This window comes from Sturnira hondurensis, unplaced genomic scaffold (genome assembly GCF_014824575.4).
Source record: "Sturnira hondurensis isolate 20B ecotype Veracruz unplaced genomic scaffold, ASM1482457v3 Scaffold0012467, whole genome shotgun sequence".
Lineage (NCBI taxonomy): Eukaryota > Metazoa > Chordata > Mammalia > Chiroptera > Phyllostomidae > Sturnira > Sturnira hondurensis.
This window is the reverse complement of record NW_028085098.1, coordinates 1,619,276-1,636,952: the sequence shown is the minus strand read 5'-3', so window position 1 is coordinate 1,636,952 and position 17,677 is coordinate 1,619,276. Positions and strand designations below refer to the sequence as shown.

At 38.1% G+C, this 17,677-nt stretch overlaps 1 protein-coding gene across 3 annotated transcripts in view; it reads right to left on the bottom strand.

Annotated features, from left to right (window-relative positions):
* Positions 1-17,677, bottom strand: part of METTL4 (methyltransferase 4, N6-adenosine) — a 53,990-nt gene that overhangs the window by 5,490 nt on the left and 30,823 nt on the right. For all 3 annotated transcript variants that reach the window (XM_037060714.1, XM_037060713.1, XM_037060715.1), the window contains exons 5-8: positions 17,292-17,361; positions 6,767-6,941; positions 3,911-4,017; positions 1,997-2,076 (exon numbers count right to left, since the gene is read on the bottom strand). In XM_037060714.1, coding sequence (XP_036916609.1) covers positions 1,997-2,076; positions 3,911-4,017; positions 6,767-6,941; positions 17,292-17,361 — 432 coding nt within the window. The remainder of the gene's footprint in view (positions 1-1,996; positions 2,077-3,910; positions 4,018-6,766; positions 6,942-17,291; positions 17,362-17,677) is intronic.

Here is a 17,677-nt window from a genome sequence, read left to right as displayed (position 1 = left end):
AGGCCTCCATCAGCTGCCTGGCGGACCTGCATCTGTCAGCTTCCTACACCTGCCTCTCTCTTGCTTCTATTCCCACCACAATGTGGCTCTGGAGGATGTGAGGCCACTTATTCCAGAAGTTGGCCACGTATCTCTTAAAGATGCAAAACCAGTCTGGCAGAGCCCTATTCCAGGACATGCAGAAGCTGTCCCAAGAAAAGTGCATACCATGGAAGCCACCATGGCCCTTGAGAAGAACCCAAACCAGCCCCTTTTCAGATCTGCATGCCCTGGGTTCTGCAGGCAAAGACCCCCTTCTCTGTGCCCTCTTGGAGAGCTATTTTCTCGATGAGGAAGTAAAACTCATCAAGAAGATAGGAACAGACACCTCTACAGGCTGGCCAGCACCCACGCTGGGCTGAGCAAGTATCTTTTTTTTAATTTAAGACTTTATTTATTTATTTTCAGAGAGAGGCGAAGATAGGGAGAGAGAAAGACAGAAACATCTATGTGTGAGAAAAACATCAACTGGCTGCCTCTTCTGTGCCCCCCACTGGGGACCTGGCTCACAACCCAGGCATGTGCCCTGACTGGACTTGAACTGAATGAAGCAGGAGACAGCATAGGAAGAACTCTGAGACTGCAACACTGTCACTGGCCAGCATTTAATACCCTGGTTGCCAGGAAACGTCTTTTACCAATTAGGTAGAATAAATTAGTAAACCAAGGCAGGGAGGAGGAAGGAGACAAGTCTCACATGCTAACTCAGCAGTCCTGAGCCTGGTCTGATAATATTGCCAGGTGTTCCAACATCACAAGAAACACTATGTTAGCAAGAAAGAAGGGAAGTCCTTAAAATTCTATGTAACATTTCCACTATCTGGGAAAGAAAACCTTGAAACTGTGCTTTCATCCCAAGGCCTGAATGTGGGAGAGGACCCCCATGCCCAAAGAAGCAGCCCGTAAAACAACTTTGGTTAATTCCCTACTTTGGTCACTATCTGTTTTAAGAGATGCTTTCCTGATGCTTACAGGAAGAGTCATGAATAACTGGAAAGTACCCCAATTTTAATTAACTGCCTCCTGTCATGTATTGTTTTACAACAAGATGAACAAATGGGGTCTGGAGCAAGATAAGGATTCAGGCTAACAGACCCCCACACATACCTAAGTTTGGGGAGTCACATTCCCCCAGGAAAGCTGGCACCGTTTTGACCCGTTAATCAATATGTAACTTTTTTCCCTCCTATCCTACCAACTATGTAAGTCCTGAGAACAAAGCACTCACTCTCTCTTGCTCAGAGGCTCAGGGTGCTCTTGGCTCTTGGGCCACAGGGCCTCTGGCCACCTGTCCTCTGGCTGCCCAGGGGCTTGCCACCCTGGTCTTCAGCCACTCTTGTTTTTATCTCCCTGCTTTGCCCTGAAACTTTGCCTTTCACCCCCTACTCCACCTAGTCCTGTTCTCTTCCATGGGTAAAAGGCCACTAATAAACTGATTACATACCACTGATTCGCTGATAAGTAATTCTTTACATGTGTCAGCAAGACAAACCAGGTCTCTCCTGTCAGCAGAACCAGTGACATTTTGGTTTGCAGCCCCATGCTCAATCCACTGAGCCACACCAGTCAGGGCACAAGCATCTCTTCAAAAGGCTCACCCTAGAGTACAAAGAGCCTTCTAAGCCTGGTGACCTTTAAGGGACCCTCTGCAACACCTGGGTGTCAGGGCTTCTGCCTGAGCCTCTCCCTGTAGCCACTAGGGAGCTCTTTAACCACCATGATAAAACCCTCTCCCAAGCCATGAACCAAATGAACACAATAAATCTTTTTGCAGAAAAACACACACATAACAAAAAAAAACCCTAACCTATTCGTAAATCCTGTTATAAAATTTTAGATTGTTAATTAAAATAACATGTCTGATTTAATCCCCAAATCTCAAGACTATTCAAATGCTAAATTCAATCCTTTCTTCAATTTGACAGGAGTTATAACAATTCTATCTATAAAAACATACCAGTAAGAGGTGGCTTATGTGAATGAAGAGTACAGGGCACACTGACAATTAACTTGTGATCTGGAATGGGAAGCACATTCCTAATTGAAACAGAACAACAAAGTAAATTATATTTTAAAGAACATTTTTATATATAAGCTATAGTTTTCTTAACTTTTTTCATCTTTCAAATAATATCTGCATTTAAAATAATTTAATAAAAACAATAATGGTCATCAACAATTGAAGTAAGGAGACATTTCCAATAATTTCCTTTTCAATAATAATGACAATTACATACTGGATAAAACAAAAAATATTATAAAATTTATGTGCCATACTGTAAGAGGGTGCAGCCAGGGGGTCCCCCAAGGAAGGAGTTGTAATGGGGTCCAGAACTCAGAGTGTCCAGGAAATATTAAAAATATGGGATGTCCTCACCCCAAGTCTGAGGTAGGGGATGGGTTACATAGAGCATGGTCATTGAGATGTTTTGCATAGCAACAGTTTTGCAGATAACCTCTAGAATGGTCATTTAACATATCTATAACTGTAAAATAGTTTTATGGATATGTTAAATAGCTGTGGCCTTGCTTTGAGCTAGGGAGAAGGGAGTGACTTCCACCGGAGAGGTAACTGGGAGGCAACTCCCCCTAGTTACAGAGCTCAAGAGCTTAGAGATGATTGGCTCCACGCCATGGGGCAAAGCTGCCCAGACTCACCACGGAAGCCCAGAAAAGCTGGAAAATACAGAAGTGCTGGCAAGTGTAGCCAGTTGTGGGAGGAGTCAGAAATGGGGCTGCAGAGGAAGATTAGCACTAGGATTTAAACCCAGGTGCAGCAGCCTTGACAAGAATCACCACGTGGCTTTAGCTGAGAAATGCCACACAGTTTTGGCAAAGAAAAACCACATGGCTTTAGCAGAGGATCACCATTCAGCTTTAGCAGGGAACAATCACTTGCCTTTGGGGCTCCCTTTGCACAGAGCTTAGGAAGCTGGAAAGCAAGATGTAGCAGCAATGCAGAGCTCTCTCCCCCTTAGCAGTCGGAAGAATACAGGAGAGACACTGCAGGAAGGAACGAACCTTGCTGGAAGGGGTGAACGAACCTTGCTGGTGGGCCATGAGAAGGTGCCTCGTGGTTTTAGAATAAGAACTAGAGGTCCAGACAACACAGCCAATGGTACCAGGAACCGAGGGAGGCCTGCCAGCTGAGCAGGATTACTGGGAAGAACCAGGGGCTGTCTGAGCCATGGACTTCTATTTCTTTTCCTGAGATACGGTACCTCAGACCAGGCAAAGGCGGGGAAGGAAGGACTATGTGTGTTTGTGGGTGTTTTAAGGGACTTTGGGATTTTGATGAAGACATTAAGTCATTACTCTTTAGTCTGTATAACTTGAATAAATAGTTCCTTTCCTTTTCACCAATCTGTACCATGGAGAGCTATAATTCTCTGGTGAGGAGCAAACTGAACCTAGTACAGGGGAACCCCAGGAGAAGGGGGGGTCCATTCAGTGACATTGTGGGACCCCCTTCCCTGGCAGCCAATCAGAGAAAATCATGGGAGACCACATGTGCAGTAGCTTTAATACAACTACTTGTACAGGTGCAGTAAAAGCCCACCAAAACTAGCCAGGAAGGATCCATCCTATAAGAATAGAGTCCCTCCAGCCCATGAGGTCAATCTCTGCTTGGAGTTGGTCTGCTCCCATGTTCTCTGCTGTAAACTCTGGTGTTCGGTTCAATCCTTTGTCCTGATCACCAAGAACCTGGTTACCTGTGACAATACCACTCAACACTTTTCTGGCATGGGACACCTTTAGATTTTCAAAAATGTAAAAAAAACTAAGGAAAATCAATGATCATTTTGTTAATAATTCTGAAAAACCTAAAAATTAATACATTTACATAACTTTGAAAAATCACCTTTCCTACCTTAATGGTAAAGCAGTTTTTTCTTGAAATCTCCCCAGTATAAGACATTCATAAGGCTTTTTGTGTGGAGAATCTAATGGGAATACAAACTCTCCTGAATTGGTTATCTGGTAGGAAGGAATAAAAAAAAATCTGTAAATATCCCAGAAAGGGTTTTTCCCCCTACAGTTTCCACCAAAGAAAAATAAATTATTAAACCTCCAGGCTAGTGCTGTCCAATAAAAAATATAATGTGAGCCACAAATTCAAGCCACATATGTAATTTAAATTTTCTAGTAGCAACATATAAAAAAGTAAAAGATGCAGTGAAATTGATTCTAATTATATCTTTAACATATCTAAAGTATTACCATTCAAAAAGTTATGGAGATATGTTATAGTCTTTCATAATAAGCCTTCAAAATCTAATATTTTACACTTAATACCGTAGCTCAGTTTGGAGCCACACAGTAACTACCATATTGGACAGAGCTGCTGTAAGGGACTAAATATATTTTAAACATCCCTTTGTCATTTTGCACAGAAAAATCTTTATTTTTCATTAACATTTATATCTGAAAGTCATGCCATCATTAACTCATTTATTCATTCATTCTAATAATATTTAATGATTATTGGCAATGTGACTAAGTAGATTGTAATATTTTCCTTTATAGGAAAGAGGGTCATTAAATACAGTCAGAACTAAAAATAATAATGAGAGAAACCCAGGGACTGATGAGATAGATAATAGTCCAATCCTTTGGCATTATAAATTCAGATATCAATTTTATCATTTCACCCTGGAGTGATCAGACTCTCAAAGACTCAAGGTAATCAAATTCAAAACACAGTTTATAATAAGACTATGAATTCATTAATTAACTATGAAGATATATATTTTTTGTTATCAGAATATCCATATGGGAGGGGAGGAACAGAATTATCTTCTGGAGGGCGGGCCCACTGTAGTACAAGATGAACATTCTTTTTAGGAACCCATCTGCATCAGCGTGCCAGCTGGTATTTTTGCAAGAGGCCGTATTCAGCTGCAGTGAATTTTTTTGAAGACTTTCGACACATTTGCCTGTTTCATGATACGTAATTTACAAGCACACCTGCCCATACCACACTGAGTGTTCAGCAGTTTTTGACCAAAAATGGCATGACTCCCATGCCCCACCCTCCCTAGTCACCTGATCTCACCGGAAGAGACTTTTTTTGTTTCCCCAGATAAAAGAGCCTTCAAAAGGAAACATTTTGCCAATGTGGAAAATGTGAAACAAAAAACAGCAGAAGCACTAAAAGTCTTCAAAATCGACAAGTTCAAAAACTGTTTTGAGCAGTGGGGGAAAAAGTCTTGATAGGTGTGTTACGTCAAATGGAGAGTACTCTGAAGGTGACTGAGGTTTAAACATGTAAGATAAATATGCAACTTTTTATAAATAAATTCCATATTTTGGGCCCCCCTCATATCTTTTTTCTATGCAGCCTTTAACCCCGTATTCAAAGTACCTAAAAATCAAAAGCAGTAAAATTTTTTATCACCTCTGGGGCGCATGAGAGACAGTACATCTACCACACAATTCCAGTATGTAAAAGCACTGGATATTCTCAGTCTTTGGATTTTTTTAAATACTCAATACAGATTACTTATTCTGTTATAACAATATATATAATTAATAGTGTTTCACATAATATACTGTATTTTTGTTTTAAACTCTGGTGTCACCATACCATCTCTCACAACTGTTTATTACCACAACTGAATAGTATTCGTTTTTATGTATTAATATTTTACTGGTTTTAATTTTAGAAGGTTAACTTTTCCTGGCTTTGGCTCTGACTATTTAAAGGACTGTCATAATGGACAGGGTGGAATGGGGTTTCATATTCCTGTCATGGTCCTCTTACCCAATCTACCAAAGCTAAACCCAAATATGTCATAACAGCAAAGATGTAACTGTAAATTACAACTGTTTGTTTTCCAAGTCCCATATAATAGGTGCAAAAAATAATGTACACAGCTTTTACAAGACATTCCAGTAGACCACAAAGTAAAAACAAAGCACATAAAAACAGAACTGGCCTATATCTAACACGGTATACCAACTATATAAATATTAAAGATCCAATTAATAATAATTGGCTTATCTTTTTAAAATTTAGGAGGGCTTTGGGGGAATTCATCTAAGTAAAAAATGTATCTTTAAAAGGATGTCCGGTGCACTCTGAACTGATAACTCAAGTTTTCTGAGTTTTTTTGGTATGCTTACAGCAAGCACAGATAGAAGACCATTCAACCAATTTGAGAGTTGCAATCATTTTTTTCAAAAACAAGCAGGTCATACATAAGGCATTGAAGGACCTAGGTTAAGATTTAAAGGATGAAAAGTTCTTGGTTCTAGCAGTATCTTTCCCACCCCTTCCGCACTGGGTTACTTTGCTATTCTCCCTCCAATCTCCAGCTGAATAGTATTAAGAAAAGAAGTTAAAAAGGGTGACTAAAATCGTGGATGTGTAAAGAGGAACAAGATGAAGGGTAAGGTTACCTCTGTGTTTCGAGATGGTCAGATTCCATGAAGTTGTTTTTTGTTTTTTAAACTATAGACATCAGAGCTTTTAAAAATGCCATCCTGATGTCTTTCTTGAGTGATTTACTAAGGCTAGTGGTTTGGGACTCTGTTCCAAAAAATACAAAGAACAATCAAAGCCTTATGAATAAAAAAAATCAAGGTTTTTAGCAGGAAAGTAAAAGTACTCCATGTTGAAGGAGTAGAGCAGTGACATGTTAAGAGTTAAATAGTAAATGCTACCTTAATGTGACTTAATAATAAGTCACACTATATTAACAACAAAGTTAACTTCTGAACTTACTTTTAACCAGTGCCATTCGGCAACTGTCTCCACCGACCAGGAAGGATAAAGCTCTTCCTTTACACAACGTAGGTGTGTCTGTCTGTTAGTTACCCAAGTAACAACAAGACAGCCTGGAGCAGCCAGTTTAGGGACAGGTATCTGCTTTATTTGCAGTGGTGATAAATAACTATACCTAAAAATAAACAGAAAAAATATTAGCAAAATTTGCTGCAAAAAAGAAAAATAAGCAGGAAGAAGATCTGTATAATACTGACTCCACAAACACAAAGCTCCCATAGGTATTTATTTGTATTACTAAATATGAGGCCACAGTGACATCCAGTGGACAAATTGTTCCATGCAGGCCAGAAATAATTTCATTTGTTGTTTTTATTGTTTAAAATTGTCGGGCTATATTTCTTTAGCATTTCTAAGTACATTACATTTCAGTCCTTTTACTAATATTTACAATATGCTTTTTACCATTACTGTTTGGCTTTCATAATCTACACATTACACAGGGACCCCCTCACAGTGAGTCCTGACTCTACTGTCTCAATAATCTACCATATTTTCAACCCTCAGTCTATCAACCTGCTTCTTTCTTTCTTCGCAGTCAATTACACTGGGCTCTCTGAAACCCTCATACTTTCATTACCATAAACAATAAAATAAAAATAATTAAAAATTACAGTCTCACACCTCCTACACATTAATAGTATGAATCCTAGTTTCTATCGCTAGAATACTACTTGCTCTACAATACAATACTCATCACCCTTTGGGCCATACTCAGCGGCCCTTTCTCCAACACCCAATACACACAACAGGGAGAAGAGACGTCGGCATTCGCCTAGCTCCCCTACTGCTGCTTCCAGGATATAACTCATACACCTTTCCATAAAATCCCCTTCAATTTGAGAGGTATGCTATCCAGCTTTGCTAGACGCTAATGTTTCTTTTTTTAAAAAAAAAAAGATTTTACTTATTTATTTCTAGAGAGAGGGAGAGAGAGGGAAAGAAACATCAAAGTGCAAGAGATACATCAACTGGTTGCCCCTAGCAAACCTCTAACCTGGGACCTGGCCTGCAACCCAGGCATGTGCCCTGACTGGGAATGGAACCAGTGACCTTTTAACTCGCAGGCCAGCACTCAGTCCACTGAGCCACACCAGCCAGGGCTCTACTGTTTCTTACAGAACCAATTTCATCTTCCCTCTCCATATGTAATGAGGACTTAGGCACTGAGACCCTCTATCTTACCAATATAAATCTTGCCATTATCCCAGGCAATTTCAAAGCACAAATCTATATAGCATACAGACTTCAACTATTCTTCCCTTAAATAAATACAACTGCATTCACCCCACTTCATAAATCCACTCTGATCGCCATAACCTAGACCTTGCCATCACTCATACTTGTTCCATCTCTGAAACCACAAACACCGATCTCTAACCATAATGTCCTATCCTTCATCTATGCCTTGACCTTATCAAACCATCTAGTCAGTGAGTCATTCCTCCACTCTACTGAGTCTATCAGTTTCTTCCTTCCCCACAGACTATCAGTCACTTTATTTCCTTGTCACTAACACCTACTCCCATGCCACCCCACATCTTCTGCAAAACTCCAAACTTACATTCAATTAAACTTCAACACAATTCAAATTCCTCATATGGAGGAGACCAAGTGGAGAAAAATAAAAAACTAAAGAATTTAGTCATTTAAATCCATTCTCAGGGTCTCAAAACTACTCGATTCTTTTACTTATCCTCAGTTAATTACTACAAATTTTCATTTCTTTTCAAGTCCCTTACCCAAATTCACTCTTGACGGAGAGGCCACCAGACTCCTTCAACTACATAACCTTCTTCTCCCCCGCCCTACTCCTTCACTTACCTATTTCTCCACATTTCCTCTGAAGAGATATGGCATGGCTTCACCTATATTTAAAGCTTCTATCTCCAGGTGTGTTCTCCTATTCCCATCCTATAGTATCTTGTAATACTAATTATTCCTCATTCTGTACTTTGACGTCTCTAGTTCCTTGACATCAGCCTAAAAAGATGTTTAAACTTTTCAATTGTAAAGAAAGAAAGAGGCGAGAAGGGAGAGAAGAGAAAAAAGAAGAGAATTTCCTTCAACTTGGTCTCCTTCTGTCTTTAGCTAAAGTAAGGATTGGTATGCATTTAGTCTTTCTGCTGTCTCTCCTTTATTGCTCATTGGCTACAATGAGGCTTCTACTATTATAGCTGCTCTGGAAAAAGTAACATCCAAATGGCCAAATGCAATAAACATCAGGATGCAGCTCTAACACATGGCAACTGTGTGATGTCAGGAAGTGATCAATAAATATTTCACAAATTAATTAATTAATTAAATAATTCTAATCTCAAGCACCCAAGTTTCCTGCTATCCAGACCAGTGGTCTTCCACTAGATTTGCATTTTTTATAATCAAAATGATGATTTTAAAAGATAAATTTGCCACAGTATGAAGAACACAGGTCAGAAACTTGAAGTTTGATGATCCCCATAACTGCAGATTATTTAATTGCCCTAATTTTATTTAATTAGGTTGATTATTGAAAGAAAAGGAGGAAATAGTCATACTTCATTTTCTAGTTGTAATCTCCTGGAAATCATTGAGCAAATTACATCTTTGTGTTGCAATACAAAGTATAAAGACTTCTGGTAAAGATGGGGGCATAAACACAGCTCACCTCCTTGCACAACCACATCAAAATTACAACTAAAATAGAAAACCATCACTCAGAACCATCAGAAATCTAGCTGAATGTATGTCTGACAACTACAGAATTAAAGAACCACAGCCAACCTGGTAGGAGAGGTGGAGATACAGAACGGGCCGGTCCCATGATGACATGTGGTGGATAAAAAAATCTAGAGGGAGATCTTGGGAGTGAAGAGTTACAGCCCCAAGCCAGGCCACCCAGCCCAGGGTTCCAGTGCCAGGAAGATAAGTCCCCTTTACTTCTGGTTGCCAAAACCAGCAGGGATTGAGTTGATGGAAGAAACTTCTGGAGTCCTGAGCAATTCTCTTAAAGACCCCACACATGGACTTACTCAGACTCACTCCACTGAGCTCCAGCAATGGGGTAGCAGCCTGAAAAGCACCAGTGGCACACAGGGAGGAAATGAAGTGTCTGGCACCAAGGCAAGAGCTGGCTGACAGCTTTCTCCAGAGAGAAAGGCAGATAGAAGCCACTGTCCCTTTTCTGAACCCCTTCCCAAACACAGTCACAGAGCCAGCAGGTTGGTAGTGTATCTGAGACTCCATCAACACAGCTAACATTCTTTGCCCTGCCCTGGAGATCCCTAGAGACTTGGTTTCATGCAACTTATAGGCCCACCCAAGCTTCTTTTCAATATGAACAAATGGTCTTGGCTCATGCCTCACAACTTCCTAAATCCTCTCAAACAAGCGACAGCCAGCCTCTGTGAGTCCCCAGCCCCCACACCTCCTGCTAAGGAGCCCCAGGCCCATTACTAGCAGCAGTCAGCCTAGTTTCACAGCTTAGCTTCACTTGGGAATCCCCAAGCCCAGAACAAGTATCAGTCATCTCAAACTGCTTTATAACTCAGGCAGGGTGGCCCTGGGCAAAACACAGTTGGGGGTTGACCTTGGCCTGTACCACCCAGGAAACCCCAAAGCCTATGTACCCAGTGGACAGCTACAGACCACAGTGGAGTACCACCACCCTGCCGCTGCACAGCTGATCTTCCACAGAAGGAGGAGGGTAGTTGTCAGTGGTTACAACCAATCCTTGCAGCTGACCTGCCAGGGTAAATCCTTCCCACTGATTTGCCAACACCAGTTAAGTCTCAACTATAACAGGAGGGTGTCCTCAGCCCACACAAAAGGCACAATCCAAGAACCCAGCTTAGGTGATGGGAGAGCTGTGCCACTGGACCCTATAGGACACCCACTATATTAGACCATGCTACCAAGACAAGGAGTCAGTGAAGCTCTACCTAATACACAGAAACAAACACATGGAGGCTGCCAAAATGAGGAGACAAAGACACATGGTCCAAATGAAAGAACAGATCAAAACTGTAGAAAAAAGAGCTAAAAGAAATGGAGATAAGTAATCTATCAGATGCAGAGTTTAAAACAATAGTTATAAGGATCCTCAAGGAACTTTGTAAGGACCTCAGCAGCATAAAAAAGACCCAGTCAGAAACAAAGGATATGCTAATTAAAATAAAGTACAATTCACAGGGAAACAACAGTAGAGTAGATGAACCCAAGAATCAAATCAATAATTTGGAACATAAGGAAGCAAAAAACAACTACACAGAACAAGAAGAAGAAAAAATAATTTAAAAAATGAGGACAGTAAAAACAACCTTTGGGACAACTTTAAGACATTTAACATTTGCCTCAGTGTTGCCAGAAGGAGAAGAAAATGCAAGCAATTGGAAAACTATTTGAAAAAATAAATAATGAAAGAAAAATTCCCTAAATTGGTGAAGGAAGTAGACATGCAAGTCCAGGAAGCACAGACAGTTTCAAATAAGATGGATACAAAGAGGTGCAGTGGAAGATACACCATAATTAAAATGCCAAAGATTAAAGATAAAGAGAATCTTAAAAGCAGCAAGAGAAAAGCAGAGAATTATCTACAAAGCGATTTCCACAAGACTGTCAGCTGATTTCTCAAAAGAAACTTTGCAGGCTAGAAGGGACTGGCAAGAAATATTCAAAGGCATGAAAAGTAGGTACCTACAGCCAAGATTTCTCTACCCAGCAAAGTTATCATTCAGAATCAAAGGGCAGAGAGCTTCCCAAACAAGAAAAAAATTAAAGGAGTTCATCATCACCAAACCATTATTACATAAAATGTTAAAAGGACTTATTTAAGAAAAAGAAGATCATAACTATAAACAAAACAATAATATGGCAACAAATACGTATCTTTAATAACTGAATCTAAAAAATAAACTAAGCAAACGAGAAGATAGAATCATAGATACAGAAAGCATTTTGATGGCTGCCAGATGGGAGGGGGGTTGGTGAAATGGGTGAAGAGGTAAGGGATTAAGAAGCACAAATAAATAGGTTGTTACAGAGTAGCCATGGGATATAAAGTACAGAATAGTAAATGGAGTAGCCACAGAACCTATAAGCATGGACACTGGTGCGGGGATTACTGGAGGGTGAGGGGGGTGCTCGGTGGAAGGCAGCAAAGGGGGAAAAATTGGGTAACTGTAATAGCATAATCAATAAAGTATAATTTTTTAAAAGTATTCAACATCAGATATGTTATATTCTTCCCAAAAGGTTCAATCTGATTCTAATAACAAAGAAATAATAAAAAATCTCAATTCTGTGGGATATCTACAAACAAGGGGCACAGACACTTAAAAAAAGTCAGTGTATCAATCTTACAATTTGTGACAGCATGAATGGACCTAGATAGAGGGTATTATGCTCAGCGAAACAAGTCAGTCAAAGAAAGACAATTACTTTATGATTTCACTTACATGTGGAATCTAAAGAACAATATAAATGAACAAACAAACAGAAAAAGACTCATAGATACAGAGAACAGACTAATGGTTGCCAGAGTGGAGGGAGTTTGGGGGACTGGATGAAAAAGGTGAAGGCATCAAGAACCACAGATTGGTGGCTACAAAACAGTTATGGCAATACAGCATCGGGAATATAGTCAATAACACTGTAAAACTATGTATGGTGCCAGGTGCATACTGAAAATATCCAGGGGAACACTTTGTAGGATATGTGATCATCTAGCCACTATGCTATATATGTGAGAATTTATTTCTGTTCTCTATTATATGTCATTGTTCCACCTGTATATCCTGACATAAGAATGCAATCTTAGTTGTAGCTTTTTCCATTGGTCTTCAAATTGGTAGTGTAAGAGTTTCAACTTTGACATATGCCTTCAAAATTTCATTGGCTACAAAAATAAACTCAAACTCAAAATGGGTTAATGACTTAAATGTAAGGCCTGAAATCATGAAATCCTAGAATAAAATATAGAAAGTAAATGATTTGACATCAGCCTAAGTAATATCTTTTTGAATACATCCACTTGAGCAAGAGAATTAAAAGCAAAAGATAAATAAATGGAACTTTATCAAACTAAAAAGCTTCTGCACAGTGAAAGAAACGTTCAACAAAACAAAAATATACCTACTGAAAGAGACATTATATTCATAATTGATATATCTGATCTGGGTCAATATCTAAAATGTGTAAGAAACTCACACAATTCAATAATAAAACGTAAACAATCTGGTAGAAAAATGGGCAAAGGACATGAAAAAACATTTCTCCAAAGACATACAGATAACCAACAGACATATGAAAAGATGCTTAATATTACTATCAAAGAAATGCAAATCAAAACCACAATGAGATAATACCTCAAACCTGTCAGGATGGCTTTCATCAAAAAGTCAACAATAACGCCCTGGCTGGTGTAGCTCAATGGATTGAGTGTGGGCCTGTGAACCAAAGAATCTCGGTTTCAATGCCCAGTCAGGGCACATGCCTGGGTTGCAGGCCAGTTGCCAGCAGGAGACGCACAAGAGGCAACCATACATTGATGTTTCTCTCCCTCTCTCCTTCCCTTCCCCTCTAAAGATAAATAAATAAAATCTTTTTTAAAAAGTCAACAAATAATGTTGGTGAGGATGTGGAGAAAAAGGGAACCCTTTGGGTGAGACTGTAAACTGGTATAGCTCCTATGGGAAACAGTATAGAGATTCCCTAAGAAAACTAAAAACAGATATACCATACAACCCAGCAATTCCACTTTGGGATATTTATCCAAAGAAAATGAGAACACTAATTTGGACAGATATATGCACCCCTATGTTCACTGCAGTGTTATTTACAGTAGCCCAAGCATGGAAGCAACATAGGTGTCCATCGATAGATGACTGGATAAAGATGTGGTACACACACAATGGAATATTACACAGCAATAAAAAAGAATGAAATATTGCCATTTGCAATATGAGTGGATCTACAGGGTATTTTGCTAAGTGAATTAAGTCAGGCTGAGAAAGAAAAATACCATAGTTTCCTTTATATGTGGAATCTAAAAAAACTTTTAAAAAACACAAGACAAAAAGACTCATAGAAACAGAGACCAAAGAAAGAGATTTCTCCTCTGAAGAGAGGAGATGAGAGGATGAGTGAAAGGGAAAAGGGAATACAGTCAGTAATATTGCAAAAACTTTGCATGGTGACAGGTGATCATTAGAATTATCAGCATGACCACACTGTAAGGTAAAAGATGTCAAATCACTATGCTGTACACCTGAAACTAATATAACCAATATAAGATTATATACCAAATATACTTCAAGTTTTTGGCTATTTTTGGTCCTTTGCCTTGTTGACATTTAAATTACAGAATCACTTTAGTCTATTTTCACCATAAATAAAATCTCTTCTGAGATTATGTTTGAGATTGTACAAAACCTAGACAATTCAGGGAAAGACTTTTTTTAATATATTCAGTCTTCCAGTTTATATATGTGGCATGTTCTTTTATTAAGATTCTCCTCCCTGGCTGGCGTAGCTCAGTGGATTGAGCGCGGGCCTGCGACCCAGACGATCGCGGTTCGATTCCCAGTCAGGGCACATGCCAGGGTTGCAGGCCAGTTCCTTGCAGGCTAACTACCAGCAGGGGATGCACAAAAGGCAACCATACATTGATGTTTCTCTCCCTCTCTCCTTCTCCTCTAAAGATAAATAAATAAATAAAAATTAAAAAAAAAATTCTCCTTGCTTAGGGAATATATTCAGTAATATTGTAGTAACTCGGTATGATGCCAAATGGATACCAGACTTATTGGGGTGACTATGACATAAGGTATATCAATGTCTAATCACTATGTTCCACACCTGAAAATATTATAATATTGTATGTCAAATAAAATTGAAAATAAATTTTTAAAAACTCATTAATATTCCTCAAAAATATTTTAGAATTTTCAGAGTATATATAGGTCACATATTTTTAGTCAGATTGTGTTTTAGTAATACATTTGTCAAAGCTATAATAAACAGATCACAATTTTTTAAAAACAAGAGTCAATGTCCTAAAGATAAAAAATGACTGGAAGACTGTTCTACATTAAAAAAATTTGTAATTAAAAAAATGTTTTTTAAGGATCAAGTGCAATGAGCATTCCTTGATTAGTTCTCAGACCTAAACAGCAAAAAAATATATAGCCATAAGGAAAAGTTGGAGAATAACTGGAGAAATCTATCTATATAATAAGTATTAACTTTCTTGGGACGATAACAGTATTGAAGTTATGTCGGAGAATGTCCATGTTTTTCACAAGATGAATGCTAAAAAATTTGTGTTGAAATTATAGTATCTGCAACATCAGATAAAAAAGCAGAAATGTGAACAGAGACATAATACACACATATACAAATGTGTATTATGTGTGTAGTAAAATATAATAACTGGTAAATCTAGGGGGAAAGTAATTTGATATTTATGTACTATTCTTTCAACTTTTTCTAAAAGTTTGGAATATTTTTAAATCAAAAGTTAATGGAAAGAAACAATACAATGAATTGTCACAATAAAGATATCATAAATATATATCTGCAAGATAAATGGGAAAGAAAACCAAAACTTTCAAAATGTGCTCTGTAAAACTACCATAAAATGCTTTATTTTAAAATTTATTTATCTATCTATTTATTTATTTATTTTAGAGAGACAGGAAGGGAGGTAGAAAGAGAGGGAGAGAAATATTGATGTGAGAGAGAAACATCAATCAGTTGCCTCTCACACATCCCTACCTGGGACAAAGCTACAATCCACACTTATTACACCAAGGCCAAGAATAAAATGGTGACCTTTCGTTTTACAGACAATTGAGGCATACCAGTTCAGGTAATCATAAAATGTTTTAAATGAAGGAGTCTATTACTCAGGATTATAAAAAATCTGTCCCCCCCCAAAATGCTTTAACGAGATCAAACATTTGTTCACTTTTTTAAAACTTCTACTGAGTGCCCTGCCCAGGATGCTCAGTTGGTATAATCATCCCATACACCAAAACGTTATAAATTCAATTGCAGGTCAGGGCACATATCTGGTTTAGGGATTCAATCACCAGTCAAGGTGTGTAAGGGAAGCAACCAATCATTGTTTCTCTTTCACACTGATGTTTCTCTTTCACACTGATGTTTCTCTTTCTCCTTTCCTCTATTTCTAAAATCAATGAACAGGCCCTGGCTGGTTTGACTCAGTGGATTTAGCACTGGTCTGAAAACCAAAATGTTGCCAGTTCAATTCCCAGGTGGGGCACATTCGTTGTGTTGCAAGCCAAGTACACAGTTGAGGGTGTGATTGATGTCTCTCTCCCTCTCTTTCTTACTCCCTTTCTTTCCCTCTCTCCAAAAATAAATAAATAAAATCTTTAAAAAGAATAAAATAAATCAACAGCCCTAGATTGTGCAGCGTAGTTGGAGCATCATCTGGTAAACCAAAAGGTCACAGTTTCATTTCCAGTCAAGGCACATGCCTAGATTGCATGTTTTGTCTGGTCAGGGAGGGTAAGAGAGGCAACAGATCAATGTTTCTCTTTCATATTGATGTTTCTCTCCCTCCCTTCCCCTCTCTCTAAAAATCAATACACATGTCTTTGGGTAAGGATAAAAAACATAAAGTAAAATAAATGAAATAAAATCGATGAGCATATCCTCAGGTGAGGATTAAAAATAAAAAAACAACATCTATGGAGTATTCAAGAATTAGATATAAAACAAAAAATCAGTTTTCATTAAAATAGAAAAAGCAAATGAAATTTAAGCTATATACTTTTAAAAATAATTCTTGAAGAAAACTGGAACACATTACCAAAGAATATTACAAAACTAGACTCTTGGATTCTTTTGCATTTAACACAATTGTAATATGAAAAGCAAGGGAGAAAAAACCACCTATTCAACAAATGATGACCATTCCACCCATCCATACCCACACTACACAAGGACAGTCCTAACAGGTATGACACAGATTACCTCCAGCAGTCAGGGCAATGGTCAGACTATTAAGGAAATCTATCAATGTATTTTGGTACACAGTATTGCCAAACTTTAGAAGGTGTTGTCAAGGAAGGTAAAAATGTTGCTCTGTGCTGTTACAGAAATGTCCCTAAACTGGTTCAGTCAGTAAACTCAGTCATTCCTTATACCTATATACAGGGGTGGGCAAAAGTAGGTTTACAGTTATAATACAAATAAATAACACAATAATTAATAAATAATAATACAAGAATAAATTCACAACTATACTCACAACTAAAAACCTACTTTTGCCAATCTCTGTATAGCTAATTCAAGAAAATTATCCACTTAAGGAAATTAAAATTTTTAAGTAGAAGTGTTTTTGTAGTTTCAGACAAACTCTGTCATAAACTAATGCTTTTAGCATATGCAAATAAAATGTACAAATAACAATAGTTTTTAAAAAACATATCTAATAAAAAAACTTATTTATACCTACCTATTACTTCTCTTAACCGATTTGTTCTGCCATGGTGGATCTATCACAATGACATCATATGTTTTCCCACCTAAGAACAAACACACACTTTCAGAAACTACCTTCTATATGTGATTACTTTAAAAACTAAACATGTTCTTCAAAACTAGAGGGCATTCACTACATAAACAAATATAATGCAATGCAACAAAGAACCTGTGGCATTTATCCAAACAGAATAACTTATTTAAATATATTAAGAGATTCCCCCTTTAATTTAGTACTGCTGGGATTTTAACATGACTTCACCTGCCACTATTTTTACATAGACTACTAAAAATAACTACAACTCACTTATAAGGAAGAGAAACGGAGAGAGAGAAAAACATTGATTTGTTGCTCCACTT